The following is a 22394-nucleotide window of genomic DNA, read 5'->3' as shown; positions in this document are numbered from 1 at the left end:
AAGTAAGCAAATCAAAATAGCAGCATGATTTTCTTTTCCTAATTTATTTTAGATGAGTAACTAAAGAAAACGAGACACTTTGAGATTGACTTTTAATTATTTTTTTTTCAGACATCAAGAAAATGTTGCTTCTATACGTATTGTTTTTCTGCGTTGTGTTAATCTCTGCCAACGCAGTCAAGCGAGAAAATAAAGGTATGTTGAAATACATACCTATCTGAGGTAATCTGAACATTTTAAGAAACGCAGTCATCGTTTTTGAGCGAGCGTATAAGATCTTCGTCCATTGAGACGGAATTCTCCGAGGAATCGACGTGGATCGGGAACTCGCCCTCAGGCTCGGTCTTAGGCCACTGCTACCTATGCGGTCGCAGTGGGCCCCACGCTTTTATAGGCCCCTCGCTAATTCTAGGTGTAGTAATAAAGTTGCAACGTATATACGAAAAACTCCTGAAAACTCATAAAAATCTCTTGAAAAATAGACAAAATGTCATTTGTGGGTGTCATTCATTGCGGAAAACGCTAATCCTATCCGCGATAAAAGAAAAAAAAAGACATTGTCAGCTTTCATGTAAAAAAAATGTAATAATCGGGCGAATTTTCACCTTAATCGCAAGTTCCAATACTTTATTTACTTTTATAGTCATTGGTATATAAATATGCCATATATTGCAAGGTTCGTAAAGTAAAGTTAATTTGTTCGCAATATTGTACTTAGTAAAGAATGAATAAAATTGAAAGTAATTTTTTTTTAATACAAAATCTTAATTTTCACTTAATATCCGTATTCCTACCCAAAGAAGGCCCCGCGCAATAAGTTTCCCATAGTGCCCCGCAATTGTTAGGACCGGCCCTGCTCATCCCGTTCTGTCTAAAGGTTTCTCAATGTATAATACCATAACTTAGAATGATGTCACTTCTTTATGTGCATTGTGGACCTTAGGTATCTACCCCATTTTTAGCAACCGAATGCCGCAAATCAAAAAGAGTTTCTTGTTATTCCTGTCAAGGAAAACGCCGCTCCAGCTTACGTGACAACGATTTCCATGTGAAACAGAGTGGTGGCTGGTTTGGTCTGTGTTACTGGACCTAACTTGACCTCACCACGGATCTTGAACGAAATAAATGCGCTGGTTCTTTGGGGTCCTATTGCAGCTCACTTGTTGTTCGCCTGTTTCCACTAATTGTGTTTCCATTAAGCGCTATTTTGATCGCAATGGGTTGATATATATATATATATATATGCATACGAGGAGTCTATTGGTCACTCAGCTCTGCGACCATTACTGAGTAAAGAATTATATCCTTTCAAATTTCTGTTGATGTATATATGATTAGTAGACTCCAGAAATGTACGTTGCGCTCTGGCGTCAATGTCTATTAGTGTAATTTGTCTGAGCGTGGCGCCTCAATGGAAACGCCTAGTAGTGGGACTAGAGAGACTTAATACTGGAAGAGAACAATGCCTATTCCGGGTACCTTGGGTAAGCTTTTTTTTTTGTCTCATATGGGATAAGGATGGAACAAATAGCCCGGTGACCCAGTCTCAAAAGTCCGTCGCGCCGACATCAGTGTCCAGTTAGCTGGAGTGGCGGTCCTTACTCGAAACAGAAGCGGTTACAGTATATATATATATATATGGGGGAGATTTTCTTTTGGTTGAGTTAAGGCGGATCCAGAGGGGGGGCGGTAGGGGCGATCCCCCCCCCCCCACTAGGCCGACCCTGGGGGGGGCGGACGAATTATAGTATAGAATTCACACAATTTGTATGCGAATTTATTACTTATGTTAATAATATATACTAATTATTTATATTTCAACTTATTTTTAGATTATTTCGCCCCCCCCTTCTAGTATTTTGGCCGATTTGGTAGGGTCGGGAGGGGGCGATGGAATCAATACGCCCCCCTCCACCATAAGCTTTCGAGAGGAGGGGGGCGGTCTTATTTTTTTGTAGAAATCACAGCTTGCTAACAGAATCAATTAAATATCTATATGATTAAAACATGTTATTGGTATTTTAACCGGTCTTTATATTATGTCGTTCACCTGTTGGCCGATTGGAAGGGGAAGAGCGAATACCTCCACTGCCCTTCCCATCTAAACCCTTTGAGTGGGGGGGGGCGGTCATACTTTTATGGAGAAATCATAGTATGTGAACAAAATTAGTCGAATATCTATATAATATAAACAGGTGGAAGTGCGATACATGCAATCCCCTTCCCCCCATCGGACAAATCAATACTTTTTCTTTTTGTATTATAGTAAGAAATTACAAAATTTAAAAAATATGCCACTAATATAATTTATATATGCTATAAAGTAAATTCTTATATCGAGTCGCCCAACCCCTATTCTTTAATGCAAAATGCAATCATTAGCAGAAATTATAAACAGGAGCGAGGATTAATCGTTTTCATTTTACCGCCCTTCCCCTTTCCAGACAGAGTTTATGTAATTTCACATGAATTTATCATAACTATTTTAAGAAAGACTTTGCTTTGGAAAAGTTATAATTCAAACGAAATTTTTCAATATAACAGTCACGTTGAGATGAGTTCAAAAGCCAGATAAACTTTTCCTAGTCGACTTTTTCCAACCTTCACTCTATCTCATATTTTTCTAGTTAAATAAATTTAGGACTATAACTCACAATTTATGATAGAATTGTATTGAATATTATTAATCGAATTTTTTTTTTTCGGCGGCGATCCTGAAAACCTTAATCTAAATATGTGGGGTATCTAATCTTTTCAAAGAACAAATCGGTTTTATTTGCAATGTATTAAGGGACTATAAATTCATATTAGAATATTTTTCTATTTATTCAAAAGGCACTTTATAATAGAAGGAATAATGAGCTGTAGGTCAGGCGAATGCGTTACTGCGGTGAAGAATGCCAGAAAACGCTTTTAGCGTCGAGGCTTCGCCCCGAACCTCACTGATGAATAATAAGCTGTAGATGTCAGGAGAATGCGTTTCTGCATTGAAGAATGCAAGAAAACGCTTTTGGAGTCGGGGCTTCGCCCCAAACCCCCTTAATAAATAACGAGCTGTAGATGTCAGGAGGATGCGTTTCTGCAGTGAAAAATGCAAGACAACGCTTTTGGCGTCTGGGCTTCTCCCTGAACCCCACTGAAAAAACTTAAAGCGCTCTCTCAGTCCCCCAAGCTTGCAAGAGAAAGACTGTTTTTTTTTTTATGTTTTTTTCGCCGAAGATTGAGAAACAGTCTTATTTTATTCTCATATATCGAATATATATATATATATATATATATATATGCTGTACGCACGTTTATGCATAGGGTTAGGGTTTACTGGGCGTTAGGGTTTGGAAAAAAATCGCCCCCCCCCCACTCCAAAGTTCTGGATCCGCCAGTGGTTAAGGCATTCTATAGAATACCGGCGCTCGTAGTTTGCCGATAACCTATACGAATATTATGACCTTGTATATTCTGTTCAGCTTCTCCATTATGCACTAGCGGATCCAGAACTTTGGAGTGGGGGGGAGGCGATTTTTTTTCCAAACCCTAACCCTAAAGCCCAGTAACCCCTAAGCCTATGCATAAATGTGCGTACAGTAAACAAACACACACACACACACATATATATATATATATATATATATATATATATATATATATATATATCAAGGGCGTAGCCAGGTTTTTTTGGGGGGGTTCAACCCCCCCCCCGAAATGAAATTCCCCGGGGGGGGGGACGGAATTAAGTAACTGATTTGTGCTTTCATTTTGTTTATTTTAGGTGAGATTTTAATACTAAATCATCATTAAAACCAGGGGGTTTTGAGATCTAAAAAACACCTATGAGGGGGTTTTGAGATACAAATCCCTCTACCAGGGGGTTTTGAGTTTAAAACCCCCTACCAGGGGCTTTGAGTTAAAAAACCCTACAGATGTTTTGAATTTAAAACCCCTTACCAGGGGTTTTACAGTTAAATGCCCCTCTTCTATAAACAAAACTAAAAAAAATGCAAACAACAATCCCAAATTCCAAGAAAACAGCAAAGAAAGATTTTAACTTTAAAACCGCCTCCAAAAATTACGATAAACCCCTTCTCAATATAAAAAAAGCAAATTACACACTCACAATTCTATGAGCGTAGCCAAAGGGGTTTTGAGTTTAAAACCCCCTGCCAGCGGGGTTTGAAGCTGAAAACTACCTCTTCAATATTAAAAAAACGCAAATTACGCACTTAAAATGCTATGAGAGTAGCCAAAGGGGGTTTAGAGTTTAGATCCCCCTCCTCCAGATGGCTTTTACTTTAAAGTTTAAAACCCCTCCAGATTGTTTTGAGTTTAAAATTCCCTTACAGAGCGTTTAGAGTTGAAAACCTCTCTCTTCAATATTATTTTAAAGCAAACTTCAGTCACCATATTCTATGATCGTAGCTAAATGGGGTTTTGAATAAAAAAAAAAAACAACAACAAAAAAAAAACTCCAGAGATTTTTTAGTTTAAAACCCCTCAACAGATGATTTTGACGAAAATTTTTTTTTTTTCGATATAAAATCTAAAGCGAAATACAGACATGTAATTCCAAGAGCGTAGTCAAGAAAGTTTACAATTTTCTACCATTGGCTTGGGCTCCATTAATAAAGTGTGAATAGTCTTCTGCCGAAATTGAAAAAAAAAATAAATGTGGCTCAACAAAGATCTCTAAGATTTTAGGAGTCAGTTATAGAGGTCGGGTCTAAATCAAAGAAATCATATGCCGAACTGGGAGTCGAATCCTTATTAAGGTTGTGACAGAGCGTCACATGAGGTTTTGCGGGACATATTCTCCGACAAAATGAATTACGCATAATAAGAGTTGCGGAAACAACTTGCCGGAAATTGCGCCGAACGACGCAAGAGGGTCTAAGTTAGTAAGAATAACACATTTGGCTTTCAATAAAAGAAATAGTGCTCGGCGGTGCGCTGGGGGAGCGCTGCGAGCTCCCCCAGACCCCTTTGCTAGCAAGGGCGGGGAGTATACAAGTTTTCCACTAATTCCAGGAAGAACCTATTCTAGGGCACAATAAACGTCTTCCAAAAGGGTCATCATCATCATCATCATCAAACTCCATTAGAGTGATGGCTTGAGAGGCTCAAATCCTCTCTTGCAAAAGCCCTGGACTGAAACCCTGCTGTCTTGCGTAGTGCATAAATGTCGCCATACAGGTCGAGAATGTTTAGTTTCCCAGACCTGTCGAGACGGAGATCAGCAAGTCTGGGGCAGAAAAACAGAATATGAGGCACGGTTTCCTCTTCTTCCCCGCAGCGGGGGCACCGTGAATCAAAATTTGGCATAGCCGTGAGAAATATGAGCCAACAGGACAGTGGCCTGTCCTGCACTGTGCTATAATAGCTTGGTCAGGCCTGGACAGCCTCCACCATGGGGAAGTGCGGTCAAGGCGACTCATGCGCTCCCAGACTCCACGGGCTTTTTGGGACTTGTCCCAGCACTTAAACCACTTTTTCATTTCTGTTTTTTGTATTATAGCCAGGGCTTGATGAAAGCTTACAGCTTCATCAGTGGGTGGAATTTGCCCTCCCTGGTGGGCCAAAGAGTCTGCAATTGTGTTGCCAGTCACACCTATGTGACTCGGTACCCACTGCATAATTACAGGGGTGCCATAGCGTTGTTAAATGTTATGTGAAGCCATGATGACAGTGTTGATATTGGGGGGACATGGTTCGGGGCTTTGTACAGATTTTGAGTCAGTGACCACAACAATCTGTGTTGCCCTCAAATGTCCCTCTCGGAGTTGAGAGTCCATGACTTTTAAAGCTTCACAGACTGCCATGGTCTCCGCATCAAAACTGCAAACACTACCACATGATCCGAAGATTATGACTGTTTAAGAGCCAAGAAAGTCGATGTAGGCTCCATAGCCTGCTCTTCCAGAATCTATAGATGCCGATCCATCAGTGTATGCAAAAATAGCACTGGGCTTGAAAGTATTAATGGTCTCCAGAGCTAGGATTTGAAGGTCGTTAGATGAACGGCTTTGCTTAGTGGCATTAGGGTCTACTAATTTCAAGCGTATGTCTGGGGTCGTTGGGCGACCCCATGGGGGAAGGGGATGAAAGAGTTGAATGTTTTGTCGGTTGGTGGAGAAGCCAGCTTCATCAGATAGTCTAGTGGCATGATGCATAAAAGACTGCATCTGGATACGTCTTCTGCATCTCCAACCATCCACTAGTTTTCTAGCTGGGAGGTATTCATCCAGCCTTTTATACCGCTCATAGCAGGTCAGTACTGACCTTTCCCTCCTAATGTTTAGTAGACCTCTATTAGCCATTGTTTCAGCCTCATTTACTGGACTTGTCCTAAAGGTTCCACAGACAAGTCTTAGTGCTTGGGACTGTATTTTATCAAGTTGTTCAAGAGCAGTCCTAGAGCCATAAATTTGCAAGGTAGGCTGTAGTCTATCTGTGATCGAACTGCTCCTAAATACAGGGATCGGAGAATGTATGCTCGGGCTCCCCACTTCTTGGATGCCAGCTTCCGCACAATGCAAAGTTTCCTTGAGGCCTTTCCTACAACATCCAGGATGTGCTCACACATTTTTAGTTTGCGATCTAAAGTTACACCAAGGTACTTGGGTAGCTTTTCCATGCTGAGAGCCACTCCGTTGAGGGAGAGCTGGAAAGGTTGTCTGAGAATGCCAGTCACGAGCGTGAACAGAGAAAAGACCGTCTTGGAGGTGTTTATTTCTAGCCTCCATTTTTGTGTGTATGAGCAGAGCGTATGGAGATCTTTGTTGTAACACTTTTTGTATAGAGGTTGCGCTCCTTCCGGATTTCCAAAAGACAATATCATCAGCATATAGCAGCTTTTGGCATTTTAGCTGAGCCGGTAGGTCATTTATGAAGGCCGTGAAAAGGGCGCATGACAGGACGGAGCCCTGGGGGAGGCCGTGCTCGAGGGTCATTTCCCCTAAAACTTCTCCGTACATCCTTGTTCTTATTGTACGCTCTTGTAGGAAGTCTATAATCCAGTAATATATCCGTCCCCGCACCCCCACGGCTCTTATCTTATGAAGCAAACCAGGCCGCTATACTTTATCATATGCCTGTTTTAAGTCAATGAAGACTGCGTATGTGCTTTCGGTCCTTTGGAATCCATCTGTTACGCTCTGCACAAAGATGTTGACTTGGTCTATAGCGGACATTCCAGCCCTGAAAACAGCCTGTTCTGGAGCTATAAGACGGGCACTCTCAATGTACCAAACCAGACGCTCATTTACCATTTTTTCAGCCATCTTTCCCACACAAGATGTGAGAGAGATGGGCCTGTAGCCCTCAGCAGTGGAAGCACCTTTTTCCTTTTTTGGTATAGGAATAATGGTGGCACGTTGCCAGGTCCTGGGCAGATGACCCGACGCCAAGAGATTTTCCTTGCATTCTTCACTGCAGAAACGCATTCTCCTGACCTAAAGCTCATTATTCATACTATTATAAAAGGACCTTTTGAATACTGAATGTTGAATGTTTGAATGTTGTACTTGAAAAATATTGTAATATGAATTTATAAGCCCTTAATACAATGCAAATAAAACCGATTTCTTCCTTGAAAAGATAAGATACCCCACATATTTAGATTTTGGCTTTGAGGATCGCGGCCGAAAATAAAAAATATTCGATAAATAAAATTCAAGAAAATTTAGGTATAAATTGTGAGTTATAGTCCCAAATTTATTTAACTAGAAAAATATCAGATTAATTAAAGGTTGGGAAAAGGCGACTATGAAAATGCTATTTGAGTTTAAATCTCATCTTAATCATGACTGTTAGACTGAAAATTTTCGTTTGAATTCTAACTTTTCCAATGCAAAGTCTATCTTAAAATAATTATGATAAATTCATGTAAAATTACATAAATTCTGGAAATGGGAACGGCAGTAGAGTGAAAACGATTAATCCTCGCTCCTTTAATAATTTCTGGTAAAGATTGCGTATTGCATTAAAGGGGAAGAGCTCACTCCGTAAAATCATATCTACCATTAATGTGCAAGCTACTTCTCTTGTTCCATATCAAACAAAATAACCAATAATTGAGTACTTTTGTTAATTGATTTATGTACTGTTAGGCACTATAAATAATTGTTTAAAGTATCAACTTGATCGGAGGATGCGTGAAAAAGAAATTGTGTCAACAATTATTTGATGATTGAAAACAGACAAATATAAATATTCTGTAAATACTAGAGTATTAGTTTCCTTTGTTGCTACTGAACAAAATAATAAAGTACCAGATATTGTCTAATTGGTTTCTTTCTTTTTTTACTCATGTCTTGTCTATAATTGTGCAAAGTTTCAACTTGATCCGAGAATGGGAAGTGGGAGAAATAACGTGTACAAAATTTGTACCAGACAGACAGAGTGAGTTAATATAAGCTTCGTAACAAAACAAAGAGAACAAGCTTATTGGGAGGGTGGAGCTGCAGAAGGTGCTAGAAAAGGCGGGGCAGGTAAATTTGCAGAGGTAAAACCGCCTGCCTAGCCCATGTTTTAAAATCTAGGGTTTTAAAAGGATTTCTTTAGTATATGAGAGATATGTCGCAATCAAGAAATATCATAACTCGTGACTGGCGTAGCCTGAGGATCTACTTTTTATAAGTTTGTACGTTTCTCATGTTCTCAGTCATTTCTAGGATACTAACATATATCATTTACATTTTCAGATGATGCTATGGAAAACCGAAGGCAGTTACCAACATGGGATAACTCACAATTCGGTCGAGATGCAGGTAAAAAACAAATTTTTGTCTTGGTATACTTCTAAAATTTTTAATATATATATAAGATAATATAGGGTAGATAAGTTCATTCTTATCGGTTCAATCAAATGGAAATTCAGTTTGACTACAATTGATTTTGAAAATCTCATGGAAAGAAAAAGTGTGCACTACTGAGATCCTTGCGCGAGCTGTTGTTCCCAGCATCTTTACAGCCCTAAGAGAACGCCGCTTGCGCTGGCTTGGAATTGTTCGCTGAATGGAGGACAAGCGCATTCCAAATATCATCCTCTACGCACAACTCGCTACTGGCTCAAGAAAAACTGGTCGCCCCCACCTCCGTTAGCTAGATGTAATAAAACGGGACCTAAAATCAATTGATCATCAATACTGACAATTGGGAAGACATAGCTCTAGACCGCACCAGATGAAGAGAGATAGTGAACCAAAAATCTTTGGACAGTGAAAGTGTATGGGTCTCAGCTCAGGAAGAAAAACTATACAATACGAAAAATGGCCAGCTCCTCTACCACCGAAGCAAAAGCCACCTTAACCTGCTCTATTTGTGGACGGGAGTGTCTCTTGAAACTAGGGCTCCACAGCCACATGAGGAAGTGTGCGAGATGAACCATAGTCGTTCTACGACTGAATCAGGCCAAAATAATAATACAATATATATATATATATATATTGGTATGGCACTATCTGGACTGTAAAGAGACATTATGGGATCCCCAATAAAATAATAGGTGTTCATCACATGCTCCCTTTATTCTGTTTATTAGGATGAAAATCTTGCTTGGTACTTACAACAAAGTGATGCCTTGCCATTTCTCACATTGTGATAGATCTCCACTATTTGGTATTTTTATTTGCAAGCCCTTTTTCCACTCACCTGGAGGTGTTTCTGTTAACCAAATTTTGTTGAATAGTTTGTGCACTTGGTTAACTATTTCACTTCCTCCTTTTTTAAGAACTTCGGGTGATAAGTTGTCAATTCCAGCTGCTTTACCTGTCTTCATTTGTTTGAGTGCATTCCTTATTTCTTCTTTTGTTATTTTTTCCATGTTTTTGTCTAGTGTGGGTCCTGCATTTAGATCTGGTGGATTTCGTGGTTTGGGTCTATTGAGCACTTCTTGAAAATATTCTTTCCATCTTTCAAGTTGTTCATTTATTGAAGAAAGTAGTTTTCCGTATTTGTCTCGGACTGGAACATTGCAATTAACCTTTTAAGTACTGATATTGTACAGTTGTTTTAAATCTCCTTTACCTGCTGCTTCTTCTGCCTGTTTTGCCTGATTATTGTAAAATGATCGTTTGTCTTGTCTAAGCATTGTTGACTTTCTGTGAAACTGCTTGGTAGTCTTGTTTGGATTTTTGCTTGTAGTTTCTTGTTTTTGTTAGGTTAACTGCCTGTTTAGCGCATTTCCTCTCTTCAATTAATGTCCATGTCTCATCACTAATCCACTGTTTTTTCTTCTTAGGGTTAAGGCTTAGTACTTCATTGTTTCAGTAATAATTTCTTTGAAATTTGGCCAAGATTTATCAACGCTTTCTTCGGCCTCAACTAGTTGTAGCACAGGAAATCTATTTTGAAGGGATAGTTGGAATTCCTTTTTAATCTGGTATCTTTGGAATATAAATATTTAAGATTGTTTTGTGTAATTCACAATAGTAAGATAAATTTCTTATTATTTATTATTTATTTATTATTATTATTTGTATTATTATATTGGCTTACACGATTATGGTGCTTCTCTTTGGACGTTTTTCGTTATTACTGAAAAACTCTAATTTCTTGATCCATTGAACCAATTTAGATGATGCCACAGGAAACAAAAGACGGTTACTCCCATGGGGCTATTGGCTGACCGGTAGAAATGCTGATCAAGAATCGGAGAAAGAATTGGTAAGTTGCTCCCTTATTTTTGTTTTAATTGCCGGTAGACATGGGAAAGTTTTGTTTGAAAAGATTTAAAATGCACAAAATGTCCTGTGCAAGTAACCATGAAATTATGTAAATGTAAAACTTGAAGTCTGTTTTAGGCAGGAATGAAGACAGGTTTCAACATACAACCCTATCATCAATACTATAATCAAATCATTAAATAGAAACTATCTGATTTAAACTTTTGACATGTAAATTATGAGTGAGTCTGGTGTAAATGTAGGCTTACATTTTGGTTTTCTATAGGTCTAGATACAATGTTTTGTTTAGTACTATGCACAAGACTCATTTCCTTACGGATAATAGAGATTATTGTTATTATTATTATTGTAAAAGTCTATATTGAAAATATAAATATACAAAACTTACGGTCTTCTGTAAGTTATTATCTGAACTAGTCGACTACGTGTTAGTGAGACTTTTGATTTGGTATTACGCAAGTGTCTCACTATAGGATCAGTGATGTAGCTATGAATTAGTATATACTACATATTCATATATGTTGAATAATTATGTATATATATATTATCTTTTGTAGGCTGAAAGAAATTTCTGTGACATTGTAAAAGAACGTCTAAGTTTCATTATATCAAATTAACGGTACACACCGTGAATTAGTTTATCTCCACTACATTGATTCATGTGCAGTTTTAAAGTTACGAATATATATATATATATATATATATATATATATATATGGCTCCTTTTGTCTCGAAAGGCAATGGATGCGCCCAAATGAGTCACTGGTTTTGGCTAAATCTTTAGACGGAGCAGAATCTGGTGTGGCTAATCAAGCCAATTCTAGAACGGCAGACTTTGCCACAATTCATACATGTGTATGCCCAGGGCGGCCGCTACCTATTGTGCAATGTGTGCATCGCACGCAGGCGGCCAAATGTAAGGGGCGGCCAAATCATTATAGCAAGATTCCTTTTTTTTTAATTTTTGGTTTAATAATTTTAAAAAATTACTTAAATATTTTATTTAAATTCTAATGATTCTATTATCCTTTGAATAATGGGGGGTGGGGGGGGGGAGACGATATTCGTACAATAAAAAGTTATTTAAGAAACTGCGTGCGAGTTTATGGGTTTTTCCATAAGCGCCGCCCCAAGGGGTGGTGGCGAGCTCCTCGAATTGGGGGTGGGGGCGGCTAAACTTTCAAACAAAAAAGGGTGTTATACAGTGTGTGTGTGTGTTTTCTAGGCGGCGGTAAGAAGAGGTTAAGCGATTGATTGATGGTTATACATTGAGGATGATGAAATTAGCGTAATGCAAATGTGAAACGGCAGACAATCTTGAGACATGAAAGAGTAAAAACGTTGTTTTGTGGTCTTTAGGGCAGATCATCTCTTTCTTTGGCCTACGGTTAACAAGGGTGTCGTGGCCAGCACAACGACCAGCCGCCTTTACTTTCCGCAACTAATGTCAGGTACCCTTTAGAGCTCAGAGGTGCCAAAAGATCCCGAAATTGAAAATCCCAGGATTCGAACCCGGGACCTCCGGTTCAGAAGCCAAGCGCTTTATCGCTAAGCTTCCAAGCCTCATATCTTCTAATAAGACCTTGTTAAATGTAGACCGCTTTTTGCAACAATATGGGTCAAAACGTTTGAAGAAAACATTTTAAAACGTCTCCGCTAGGGTGATCTTCCGATGTCAGCTTTGTCCGTAACTCCGTTTATCTATTCTACTGCTCTACAAGAAGCGTCTTCTTTTTAGCGTCATTTAGAGTGTTCTTGTTTTTTAACCCACTTTACGTCATCGTCGCTATGTAAAACTTTACCCTAATCCCGAAACAAAAAACTACTTCCTAATCATGTCATAACAACTCCTCCCCCTCCCGCTAAAAACAAGTGTCTGTCAATTTTTTAATCTACTGTCTTAGTCTTACATTGTGCAAGGGCCAAAATGTAGGGAAACATAAAAGACAACACAACTTGAGTCTTGATTGTGATTTCAACTTCTCTTCCTGTGTCCTCAATCAAGTTCCTCTGAACAAATATTTCCCTCAAGTGTCATTAAGTAATACTGTCTAATGTGATGTGCCATAGGTGACCGCAGACATAGTTCGTTTACGCTGACTCTATAGGTGTGTCTATCTATACTTCATCACATCACGTTCCAGAGGTTACACCGCTTTCCCTCACACGTCAGGACAGACATTTTACCTAATATAACAAATTGACATTTATCAATACTCGTTCTCCCACTATACACCTAACGTTCTTTCGGGCATTTACAAGTGTATTTTATTTCCTCTCCCCACTTACTTGTCCCCACACGACCTAACTCTTGACTGATGTATGATCATGATCAACAACAAAGAATAAATTATAAATCTTACTTTTCCTTGATATCAATACATTGTTGCCTTATTACCTTTTGAGCGTAACATCGCTCCGCGGCTTCCTAATATCTCTTGATTCAAATGAATTAAATTCGTCACTCTACCCTCGGCGTCTAGACTACCAAATCCGACTTATAATAACTTCTGTACTTTCCAAATTACACTTAGTATCCTTGGTACCAGTGTGTAGGCTACCCTTTGACCCGACTGCATACGATGTGCGACACACGCACACTCAACAGACTACGTGTTACTCAACATGAGTCGCCGGTAAATAGACCAACCTGTTTATTTACAAATACTAAATATACAAATGGGCAATCAGGCTTCACCTCGATTGTTACCCAGATCTAGTCTAGATTACGCTAGATCTTAGTTACTTCTTACAAATACACTATGAAAATAAACCTAAATACGATAAACACCAAACTATAGATCTAGTTCTAATGAATGAGACTTTCGTCTGACAGTAAGAATTAGGACTGAAGTATGGCAAACAATTAATACACGACGTTACTAAAAAATGCTTACCTAAATGATTCACATTCACATACAGGACGAATTAACAGCTAAACGTGTATATATGGACCTCTTGCTAGATTACACCTAATTTTAAGGATATCCCCAATCCACCACGATTTAACCTGGTAGTGATAATCTAGCGAGTGGTCACTTCTCTACAGACTCTAATTATTCTAAGGAGAAAGTAGTTAAATAACACTTGACTTATCTGTCTCAGAAGCGGCGATAACTTCACAGTCAGTCTCGGGTCCACTCTTCCTACTCTAATGTCTGTCCCGGCGGCAAGGCTCACGGCGATGTCTTCCCTAGCGGTGAGATAAGGACAGCAAACGTTTCGGCTCTCCAAGGTCCGTCGGTACTAGTCTGCAACGGCTCCGGTTCTTTGGTGGTACGGCGTCTGGTTCTGGTTCACGGTGATCTGTCGTCTGATTCCGGTTTATCTATGTCGTAGAGTCTGGTTTTGGTTGCTGGTTTTGACGCAGGTACGGTGGTTCCAGGTGGTCGTCTGTACAAAGTAAAACTGGAACGGTCCAACAGTTGACACAGCGACAAAGTCAAAGTCCAGTGCTAAAATACTGGTTATCTTGCTATCTAACGTCTAGCACAGATTCAGCCGATTCAGCCGCAATATAGCACTACTGCCCTTAAGTGTCGTTGGCAGTACAATGGCTCCTACGTCAAAAGTTCTTTGGCGTGTCCTCAACGGTCGATATTGGCCTTGCCGGACAGGCGATATCTCTTCAGTACGAATTCGACATGACGGTTTTCTTCCATTCAACAACAGTAGCTTTCTTGATATCGAACTATAGGCTTCATTACGTTTTCAGTTTTGAGCGAATTAGATGAAACTCCCTCTGTAAAGGAACTGAGCACAGACATTTTTATGCTTGCACACGGGAAAGCACCCGGAGGAGATGGCATTCCTGCTGAAGTCATTCAGGCTGGAAAGCATGCCCTAATCAAGCAATTCCATGAACTGCTAAGTTTATGCTGGGAGCAAGGAATAGTCCCCAAAGAATTGAAGGATGCCAACATACTAACGATTTACTAAAATAAGGGTGACCGCATGGATTGTTACAGCTGTAGGGGCATTTCACTTCTTAGCATAGTTGGGAAGGCTTATGCCAGAGTAGTACTGAAGCGACTACAGATCTTGGCAGAACGAGTTTACCCAGAATCGCAGTGTGGCTTTAGGGAATGTAGATCCACAACAGATATGATGTTCTCCCTGCGACAGCTACAGGAGAAAAGCAGAGAAAATAGGCAGCCCCTCTTTATAGCTTTATTATACTTGAGCAAGGCGTTTGACTTTGTAAGTAGAACCAGTTTGCCGTATTAGAGAGAATCGGCTGTCCAAACAAACTACGGAAACTAGTGTCAGCTTTTCATGAAAACATGCAGGGCACCGTACAGTTTGACAGTTCCACCTCTAGGCCATTCTCCATCAAGAGAGGAGTAAAACAAGGATGTGTTCTGGCTCTAACACTATTCGGCATCTTTTTTTCAGTTGTACTCACCAGCGCTTTTAAATCCCTGGAAGATGGAGTATATATCCACAGTAGATCCGATGGAAAGCTATTTAACCTGGCACGCCTTAAAGCCTAAACAAAGAGACGGCGTATCTTGATTAGAGAACCGCTGTTCACAGACGATGCCACACTAATATCTCATTCACAAGAAGGATTACAGAGGCTTGTGAATGCACTGGCAGCTGCTTGTTAAGAGTTTGGCCTTACAATTAGCCTCTCCAAGACTGAAATCATGGCACAAGATATTGCAGAAATACCAGTGATACACATTGGAAATCACACACTTACGGTGGTGCAGGAATTCACATACTTGGGAACAACAATAGCCAGCAACTTAAACTTAGACACTGAGTTGACCAAAAGAATAGGGAAGGCTTTTGTAGCAATGACAAAACTCTCTAAGCGTGTGTGGGAAAATACCAAATTGACCACGGCAACAAAAATCCTTGTCTACAATGCCTGCATTCTGAGCACACTTCTCTATGGCAGTGAGAGCTGGGCAACGTACATGCGCCAAGAGCACAGATTAAATAGCTTCCACCTATGCTGCCTGCGACGCATAATGTACATCTCCTGGAGGGATCGTGTTACCAACCAGGACGTTTTGACACGGGCCAATATACACAGCATCTATGCTCTCCTTCAACAGAGAAGACTACGCTGGCTCGGTCATATCACTCGCATGCCAGATGGAAGAATCCCTAAAGACATCCTGTAAGCTGAGCTAGCAGAGGGAGCCAGACCCAAGGGCCGCCCAAGACTAACTTACAGAGATGTCTGCAAGCGAGACATGAGAACCATGGGCATCGACCAAAGTATGTGGGAGGATATAGCCCAAGACCGGACAGCATGGAGACAGAGTGTACGTGCTGGCACGAACTTTGCTGAATGCAAAAGAAATGAAGCTGCTTCGGTCAAGAGAAAGAAAAAGAAAGCTGCCCTGTCAGTGAGCCCTAGGACAGATGAATATAAATGCTCCAACTGTGGCAAACTCTGCCGATCCAGAATTGGCTTGATCAGCCACTCCAGATTCTGCCCCGTCTCAAGACGTAACCAAAGCCAGTGACTCATCTGGGCGCATCCATTGTCTTACGAGACAGAAGGAGCCTTATATATGTATATACTCTTGTAGACTGCAAGTTTTTTTTTTGAGATTATCAACAGAAGAATTAAGTTTTGTTTATGCATACTTTCGATATATGCTTTTAAACATTTATTAGCAATCTTTATCAAAAAACATATTTAAACTTTGGCAAAATATGTAAGTCACAGCTGTGGTGGCGTTCCTTATTAATCTTCGGACTCAAAGACAAACCTTAGGCCTATTTATTTTAACTTTGATTTCAACACTATTAAATCTATAAGATTTCTTTATCATTGTTTAACCTCAGTTAGGCCAGTTTTGCACTGAACCATATCTTCATGACAATCTTATCTTATCTTATATGATACAGACGTTACGTCAAAAAAGAAGATGATTACGTCCTACCCGTCATGCATGCAGTCATGCATATTAACCAATGACTTTTAGCTATGTGTTATAAACGAAAATGTATTGTAAGATACTTGACCCATTACACTTTGAAATAATTGCTTCTACAAACTGATGTGTTCTTTAAATAGACTTAATATAATCTGTACCATTGCTTTATAAATAACATTTTATTTCAGCGTAAAAGAGATCTAGAAAACGAGGTAAGTACCAAAGTGACTTATATTTAGAACTTTTATACATACATTTTTATTGTAAATGTTTATTGATCAAAATGCATCAATTAAGTTATTTGATTAATTAATTAATCTTTGACTTGTAGCGTCAAACAGCTGGTAGAAAGCTAAACCAGTGAAGTCGTAATATATTTTATCTACTTAAACTTGAAATAATTTTGTAGTCTTAACGTTATCAATATTCAAGTAAAAAAAGATAAAGTTAAATTTGGTCTAGAGACTAAATCTAGGTCTAGATCTAACATTAATTTTGAAAGAACTATGGCGTTCTTGAAAGGACTATCGCGTTTGGGAATTTTAAGAGTTAAATAAATTAATGTTCAAGACAATTTAGCGCACTGTCTTCTAAGTCTAGATCTAAATGCTTATCGCTGGAATAATGAAAGGTGTACTAGATCTAACTTTGATTCTTTCTCTGGGAGAAGCGGGAAGGGGCGGGGTGAAATCTAACATTCATTAATATTTAAGAGAAAAACAATCGCTCTATAAGTTATTAAAAAAACAGTATTTTAAACGTTTTTCTTGTTTTCCGTAGTTTTTGCGTTTCAAATGAGTTTACTCTTCTCATACACAACAAAAAAGTTAATAAAATTCCATGCCTACACTAAACATTCTTTCTGGAAGAGTCACAGCCAAAGAATCAAAGAGCCACTTACGGTTCGAGAGCCACAGTTTGCGACCACTGCCAGAGAAATAAGGATTCACTTTGTAATATGATCTGATCAGTAATCCTTTATTGTACCTCTGCTAATTGGGTCACTGAATGTTTCGTAAAGTAGATTTGCTTGTTTGCTTCTTAAGCGCTTATGCTCTTAAAAATGTTATTTAAACACAGGACTACATAGATCTAGGCAGATTGTCTGTAGCCGCCATCCGGCCTCAGGTATGTTAATTTTTATTTTCACACTAAAATCCATTTGGTTTAAATTTTGTTTTTTAACATCCCGTTTACGTTCTTTAAACAATAAAATGCATTAAAATAGGAACAAGTCGATAAAGCGATATAAAAAACAAACATAAGCGTCCTCTCATCTCTGCTTGTGGTCCTCCCGTCTGGTGCACAGACTGCCGGGGGCTTATTACTTATGTACGCAACAACCTGGTTGCTACACAAGTTCCTGGTCCACAAGTGCATTTGCGTACCGACGCCATCACCCTTGAAGTACATAAACTTGGGCTTAAACTTACGGTAACTAATCTGTACCCCCCCCCCAAGCAAGAAATTAGTCTCGAATATGACTGTACTAATATCAATACTCACAACGTCATCGCAGGAGACTTTAATTCTAAGTCTCAACAATGGGGCTATGATTCAACCGACTCATCGGGACATAAAATTTATGAACTTCTAAATAATTCTAATTTGTTCTGTCTGCAAAATTAAACATACTCCCCCAACTCTATACCATACCGGAAATGGCAGCCAATCTAGACCAGACCTTACTCTAATCACAGCTAATTTAGAATCCCATAATCAGTTTCAAGTCTTAGACGACATTGGAAGTGACCATAGACCAATTACTAGTCACAATTGCCCCTTTCAGAGGCCAGTGGTGTACCCCAAAAGCTCCGCGTAGGTGGAGTTACACCAAGGCGAACTGGCCAGCCTACGAGGCAGCAGTCACCACTGCCCTTATGAATCTAGCAGTGGAGGATAGGGACGTTGACATCATATACGGCGAAATAACAGCAGCTATGTTGGGTGCGGCTAAGAGGTTTGTCCCGCGGACTTATCCTGGCGTAAGGCAGAAACGCGTGTGGTCTCAGGAATTGAATAAGCTGGTCCTGAGACGTAAGCGAGCCTGGAGGCTTGCTGAACGGAAGGGTACCCCTGAAATCCGGCGGGAGTACAATCGGCTCTGCAGAGCCACGAGTGAACTGGCCCGTCGCGTCCGGTCGGACCATTGGAACGCTGCCTGCACCGGGATCGATCTTCGGGACTCCTCGAAAGCCTGGCGTCTTCTGCGAAACCTAGAGGCCAAAGACACAGCGCTAACGACTGACCCTCTATTGTCACCCAGAGGGCCGGTCTCTACGGTAACCACAATGGCCGGCTTGTTGAATCGACATTTTGCTAAAATCAGCAAGCCCGAAAAGAAGTCTGCCATGTCCAAGGCCCTCAACAAAGAACGTAAGAGGCTCGAGAGGGAGCCAGATGAGCCGGAAAGCCAAGCAACGTGCAACGCGCCCTTCTGTCGTGCTGAGCTGGACAGAGCGATAACTAAGTGCAAAAACCGAAATGCTCCGGAGCCAGACAAGGTTACCCCTGAGATGGTAAAACACCTTGGGGGCATTGCGAGAGGTAAACTCCTGGCGTTTATGAATCGAACCTGGGCAGAGTCCAGACAGCCCGGGGCCTGGGAGAGTGCTGTCATTGTGCCAGTCCTTAAGAAGGGAAAAGACGCGACTAACGTGGAGTCCTACAGACCCATTTCACTAACCTCAACTCTTGGCAAAGTTGCTGAGCGAATGGTTAACGAGCGGCTAGTTTGGTGCTTTGAGAGTGCCGGTATCCTGGCGCCAGAACAGGCCGGCTTTAGGGCAGGCTTGAGCCCGATCGACCAGGTCACAACATTCGCACAGGAGGTGGCCGACGGGTTCCAGAGGTCCGAGAGCACATACGCAGTGTTCATAGACCTAAAACAGGCTTAAGACCGTTTGTGGAAGCAAGGCCTCTATCTTAAGCTAAGAGCTATAGGTGTGCGGGACAAGATATACAATTGGATACAATCCTTTCTGTATGGGAGGAGCACACGTACAAAATACCAGCACTTCCTTAGCAAGCCAAAACAACAACTCAATGGCCTGCCTCAGGTCTCCGCCATGTCCTGTACACTTTTCATAGTCTTTCTTAACGATTTGCCCAGCTCACTACGATCCAAAAAACTGCTTTATGCTGATGATATTGTCCTCTGGTCAACCGGGAAGAAAGCCGACCAAATTCAGGCGGCACTTCAAGCATACCTCCAAACCATCTCCTCGTATTGCAACAAATGGAAGATTCAGATAAACGTTGCCAAAACGACCTGGTAAATGTTCAGCCTAGGGATCGACATTCTTAAGGCTCCATTCGAGCTTCAACTCGGTGGGCTGCAACTCCAGCGTGAAAATACGCCAAATTATCTAGGGGTGACCCTGGATAGAACTATAAATTTTTGGAGTGATAAAAATATACAAAATCACTATATGAAGTATATTTTCTTTACAAATAATTGCATTGTTTCTTTAAATTTTTATTGTACAGTTCGTTTTGGTTTGGTAAGTATTAAGAGTTATTTAATGTTAAGTATTATCAAATTTAAATTTCAGATTTAAATTAAAACAAAAAGAATATTACATCTTATTTCATTTTTAAAAATATGTATTGCTTATAGTATAATTTGGTGGCTTTGTGACATTGGTGGACGGTCTTTGCATGAAAATTGATTATAAATGTCTTTTTTTTTCTCATTAAATGGATGACTATGTAGGCCTATTGAGCGCTAGACGGAATCCATCACGTGATGTTTGATAAATTCTTTGCATTTCGTCATTTCCGTAACGAGGCTACATTGTGACGTCCCTAACACCATGGCCAACCCTTCTCCTTTCTCACCCGGGATCAAAACAAATCTTCCAAGAAAAAAAAAAGTGTAGCTTGGTTGATTTATACCTGACATTGTTCTTCGTAAAAAAAAAGGGAGCTAATTACCTCCTAAGCACGTTCACCTAGTCGTTCATATTACAGACTTAAACTCTGGGTTTTCCTGGCTGATTCAGGCATAGATTTTCAATGCTCTAACGGCATCATGGAAAAGGGAGCACTTGTACAAATGTGTCCTAGAATATGAAATAAGAAATGGGCATTAATCTCTATGTCTTTTAAAGCATTGTATTTTAAATAAATTTTTTTCAGTCTTCTGTCCCGAAATGTCTTTACGTTTGTTAGAAAAATGTTATTCTAGTCGAATGTACATTTTAGTTTGTTATAAAATTCAACGCTGAGTTTGTTTGCTGTTCTTGAGCTGTAGGATCCCAACCACTTATTAAAATTAAACCTACAAATAACTTTGTTCTATGCGTTACCATGTGAAAGAGATACATTTGTAAACAATGGTACATACATGGTTACATGGCATTACAAAAGTCAAAAACTAGAAAATAAACAAACAATGTTTTCGTACTTAAAGTTTATAATGTTCAATTAAAATAGCGAAACTTTGTTTTGATGATTTAGTTAAATTTAGTCCTAGACGACATTTAAACGAGACCGTGCCATGTAAAGGTCATCTGTTTCTGTGCCTCTACGGTAACGAGGATGTCATGTGGCTAGCACAACGACCAAACGGCTTTACCTATTTTTTTAGGTAGTGGGCTTAAAGATCTAGAAATATAAAAATCTAAGTCTTCACCAGGAATCGAATTCCAGACCCCGGTTTGAAGCCAAAAGTTTCACCACTCAGTCAGACCCCCAGAAACATTGACAGTTTACAGAAAACATGCAAAAAAAAAAAAAAAAAAAAAAAAAACAAGATTACAAAGACAGTTTGTGTGGAAACACAAACTCAAAATCGGCCCCCGAAGTTGTCCACCCAGGCAGGCTTCAATATTTTCAGAAAGAACATTCAAATGAAATTATATCATAGACAAATGAGAGATACAAATGGAAAAAGAAGGTTGACATCTTGTGTAGTGCCCCAACGGTACAGCAGATCAAAGGATAGGTGCAAGTGAATGCAAAGTTAGATGTGAACCTGGCCTAACTAGTTCCCCTTTCAGACCTTGTGGTCTATAGGGCAGATGAAGTAAAGGTCATCTGTTTTTGTGGCCTACGGTTAACGAGGGTTTCATGTAGCCAGCACAACGACCAACCGCCTTTACTTTTCCCCACCTAATATCAGGTACCCATTGGAGCTGGGTGGACTCAGAGGCGCCTAAGGATTCCGAAGTTGAAAATCCCAGTCTTCACCAGGATTCGAACCCGGGGACCCCGGTTCAGAAGCCAAGCGCTTTACCGCTCAGCTACCGCGCCTCTCCTGGCCTAACTGAAGTCTTATAATTAATGTAATTGTTTTGATAAGGTCCAATCTCTTATTCGAATGCTCAAAAAAAAAAAAAAAAAAAACACAATAAAGAAAAAGTTCACGAAAATGAAGTTTATAAGATTACTATTCGTTTTAATTTAGGTCTAACTTATAATGCATACTAATTAGCTTTTTCTTTAAAAAAAAACTGCTTGCATAACTAATTTTAAAAATTAGATTTTTCGCTTTCAGAAAAAAAAAAGTAGCCATTGCATCAGAACTTTGAATGGTCTAAAATATTGTGAGGTCGGATTTTCAATATATTTTCTAGTTTACGAGATCTAAACGGGACGGAAGGACAGACGGTCAGACGGACAGACGGACAGACATTTCGCACAAAACTAATAGCGTATTATCCCCTTTCGGGGGCCGCTAAAAAAACACTTCCACAAGACTTGTCTAAGAAAAATATTGAATGTCAATTGGCAAAAAAAAAAAAAACACAACAAAAAAAAAACACCACCACATACTGAAGTCACATACTGAAGACACCACGTCTCCAAGACGACA

At 39.8% G+C, this 22394-nt stretch overlaps 1 protein-coding gene across 2 annotated transcripts in view; it reads left to right on the top strand.

Annotated features, from left to right (window-relative positions):
• Positions 1-17728, top strand: part of LOC106063245 (uncharacterized) — an 81648-nt gene extending 63920 nt beyond the window's left edge. Inside the window, exons 7-8 of one of the 2 annotated variants that reach the window (XM_056009750.1) lie at positions 16765-16788; positions 17657-17728. In XM_056009750.1, coding sequence (XP_055865725.1) covers positions 16765-16788; positions 17657-17713 — 81 coding nt within the window. In that variant the 3' untranslated portion in view covers positions 17714-17728. The remainder of the gene's footprint in view (positions 1-16764; positions 16789-17656) is intronic. The other variant, XM_056009749.1, reaches the window with a different exon arrangement.
• Positions 17729-22394: the final 4666 nt, after the last annotated feature.

Source organism: Biomphalaria glabrata, chromosome 14, assembly GCF_947242115.1.
Source record: "Biomphalaria glabrata chromosome 14, xgBioGlab47.1, whole genome shotgun sequence".
Taxonomy (NCBI): Eukaryota; Metazoa; Mollusca; class Gastropoda; family Planorbidae; genus Biomphalaria; species Biomphalaria glabrata.
The sequence above is the reverse complement of the archived record's forward strand: the minus strand, read 5'-3'. Positions and strand labels throughout refer to the sequence as shown.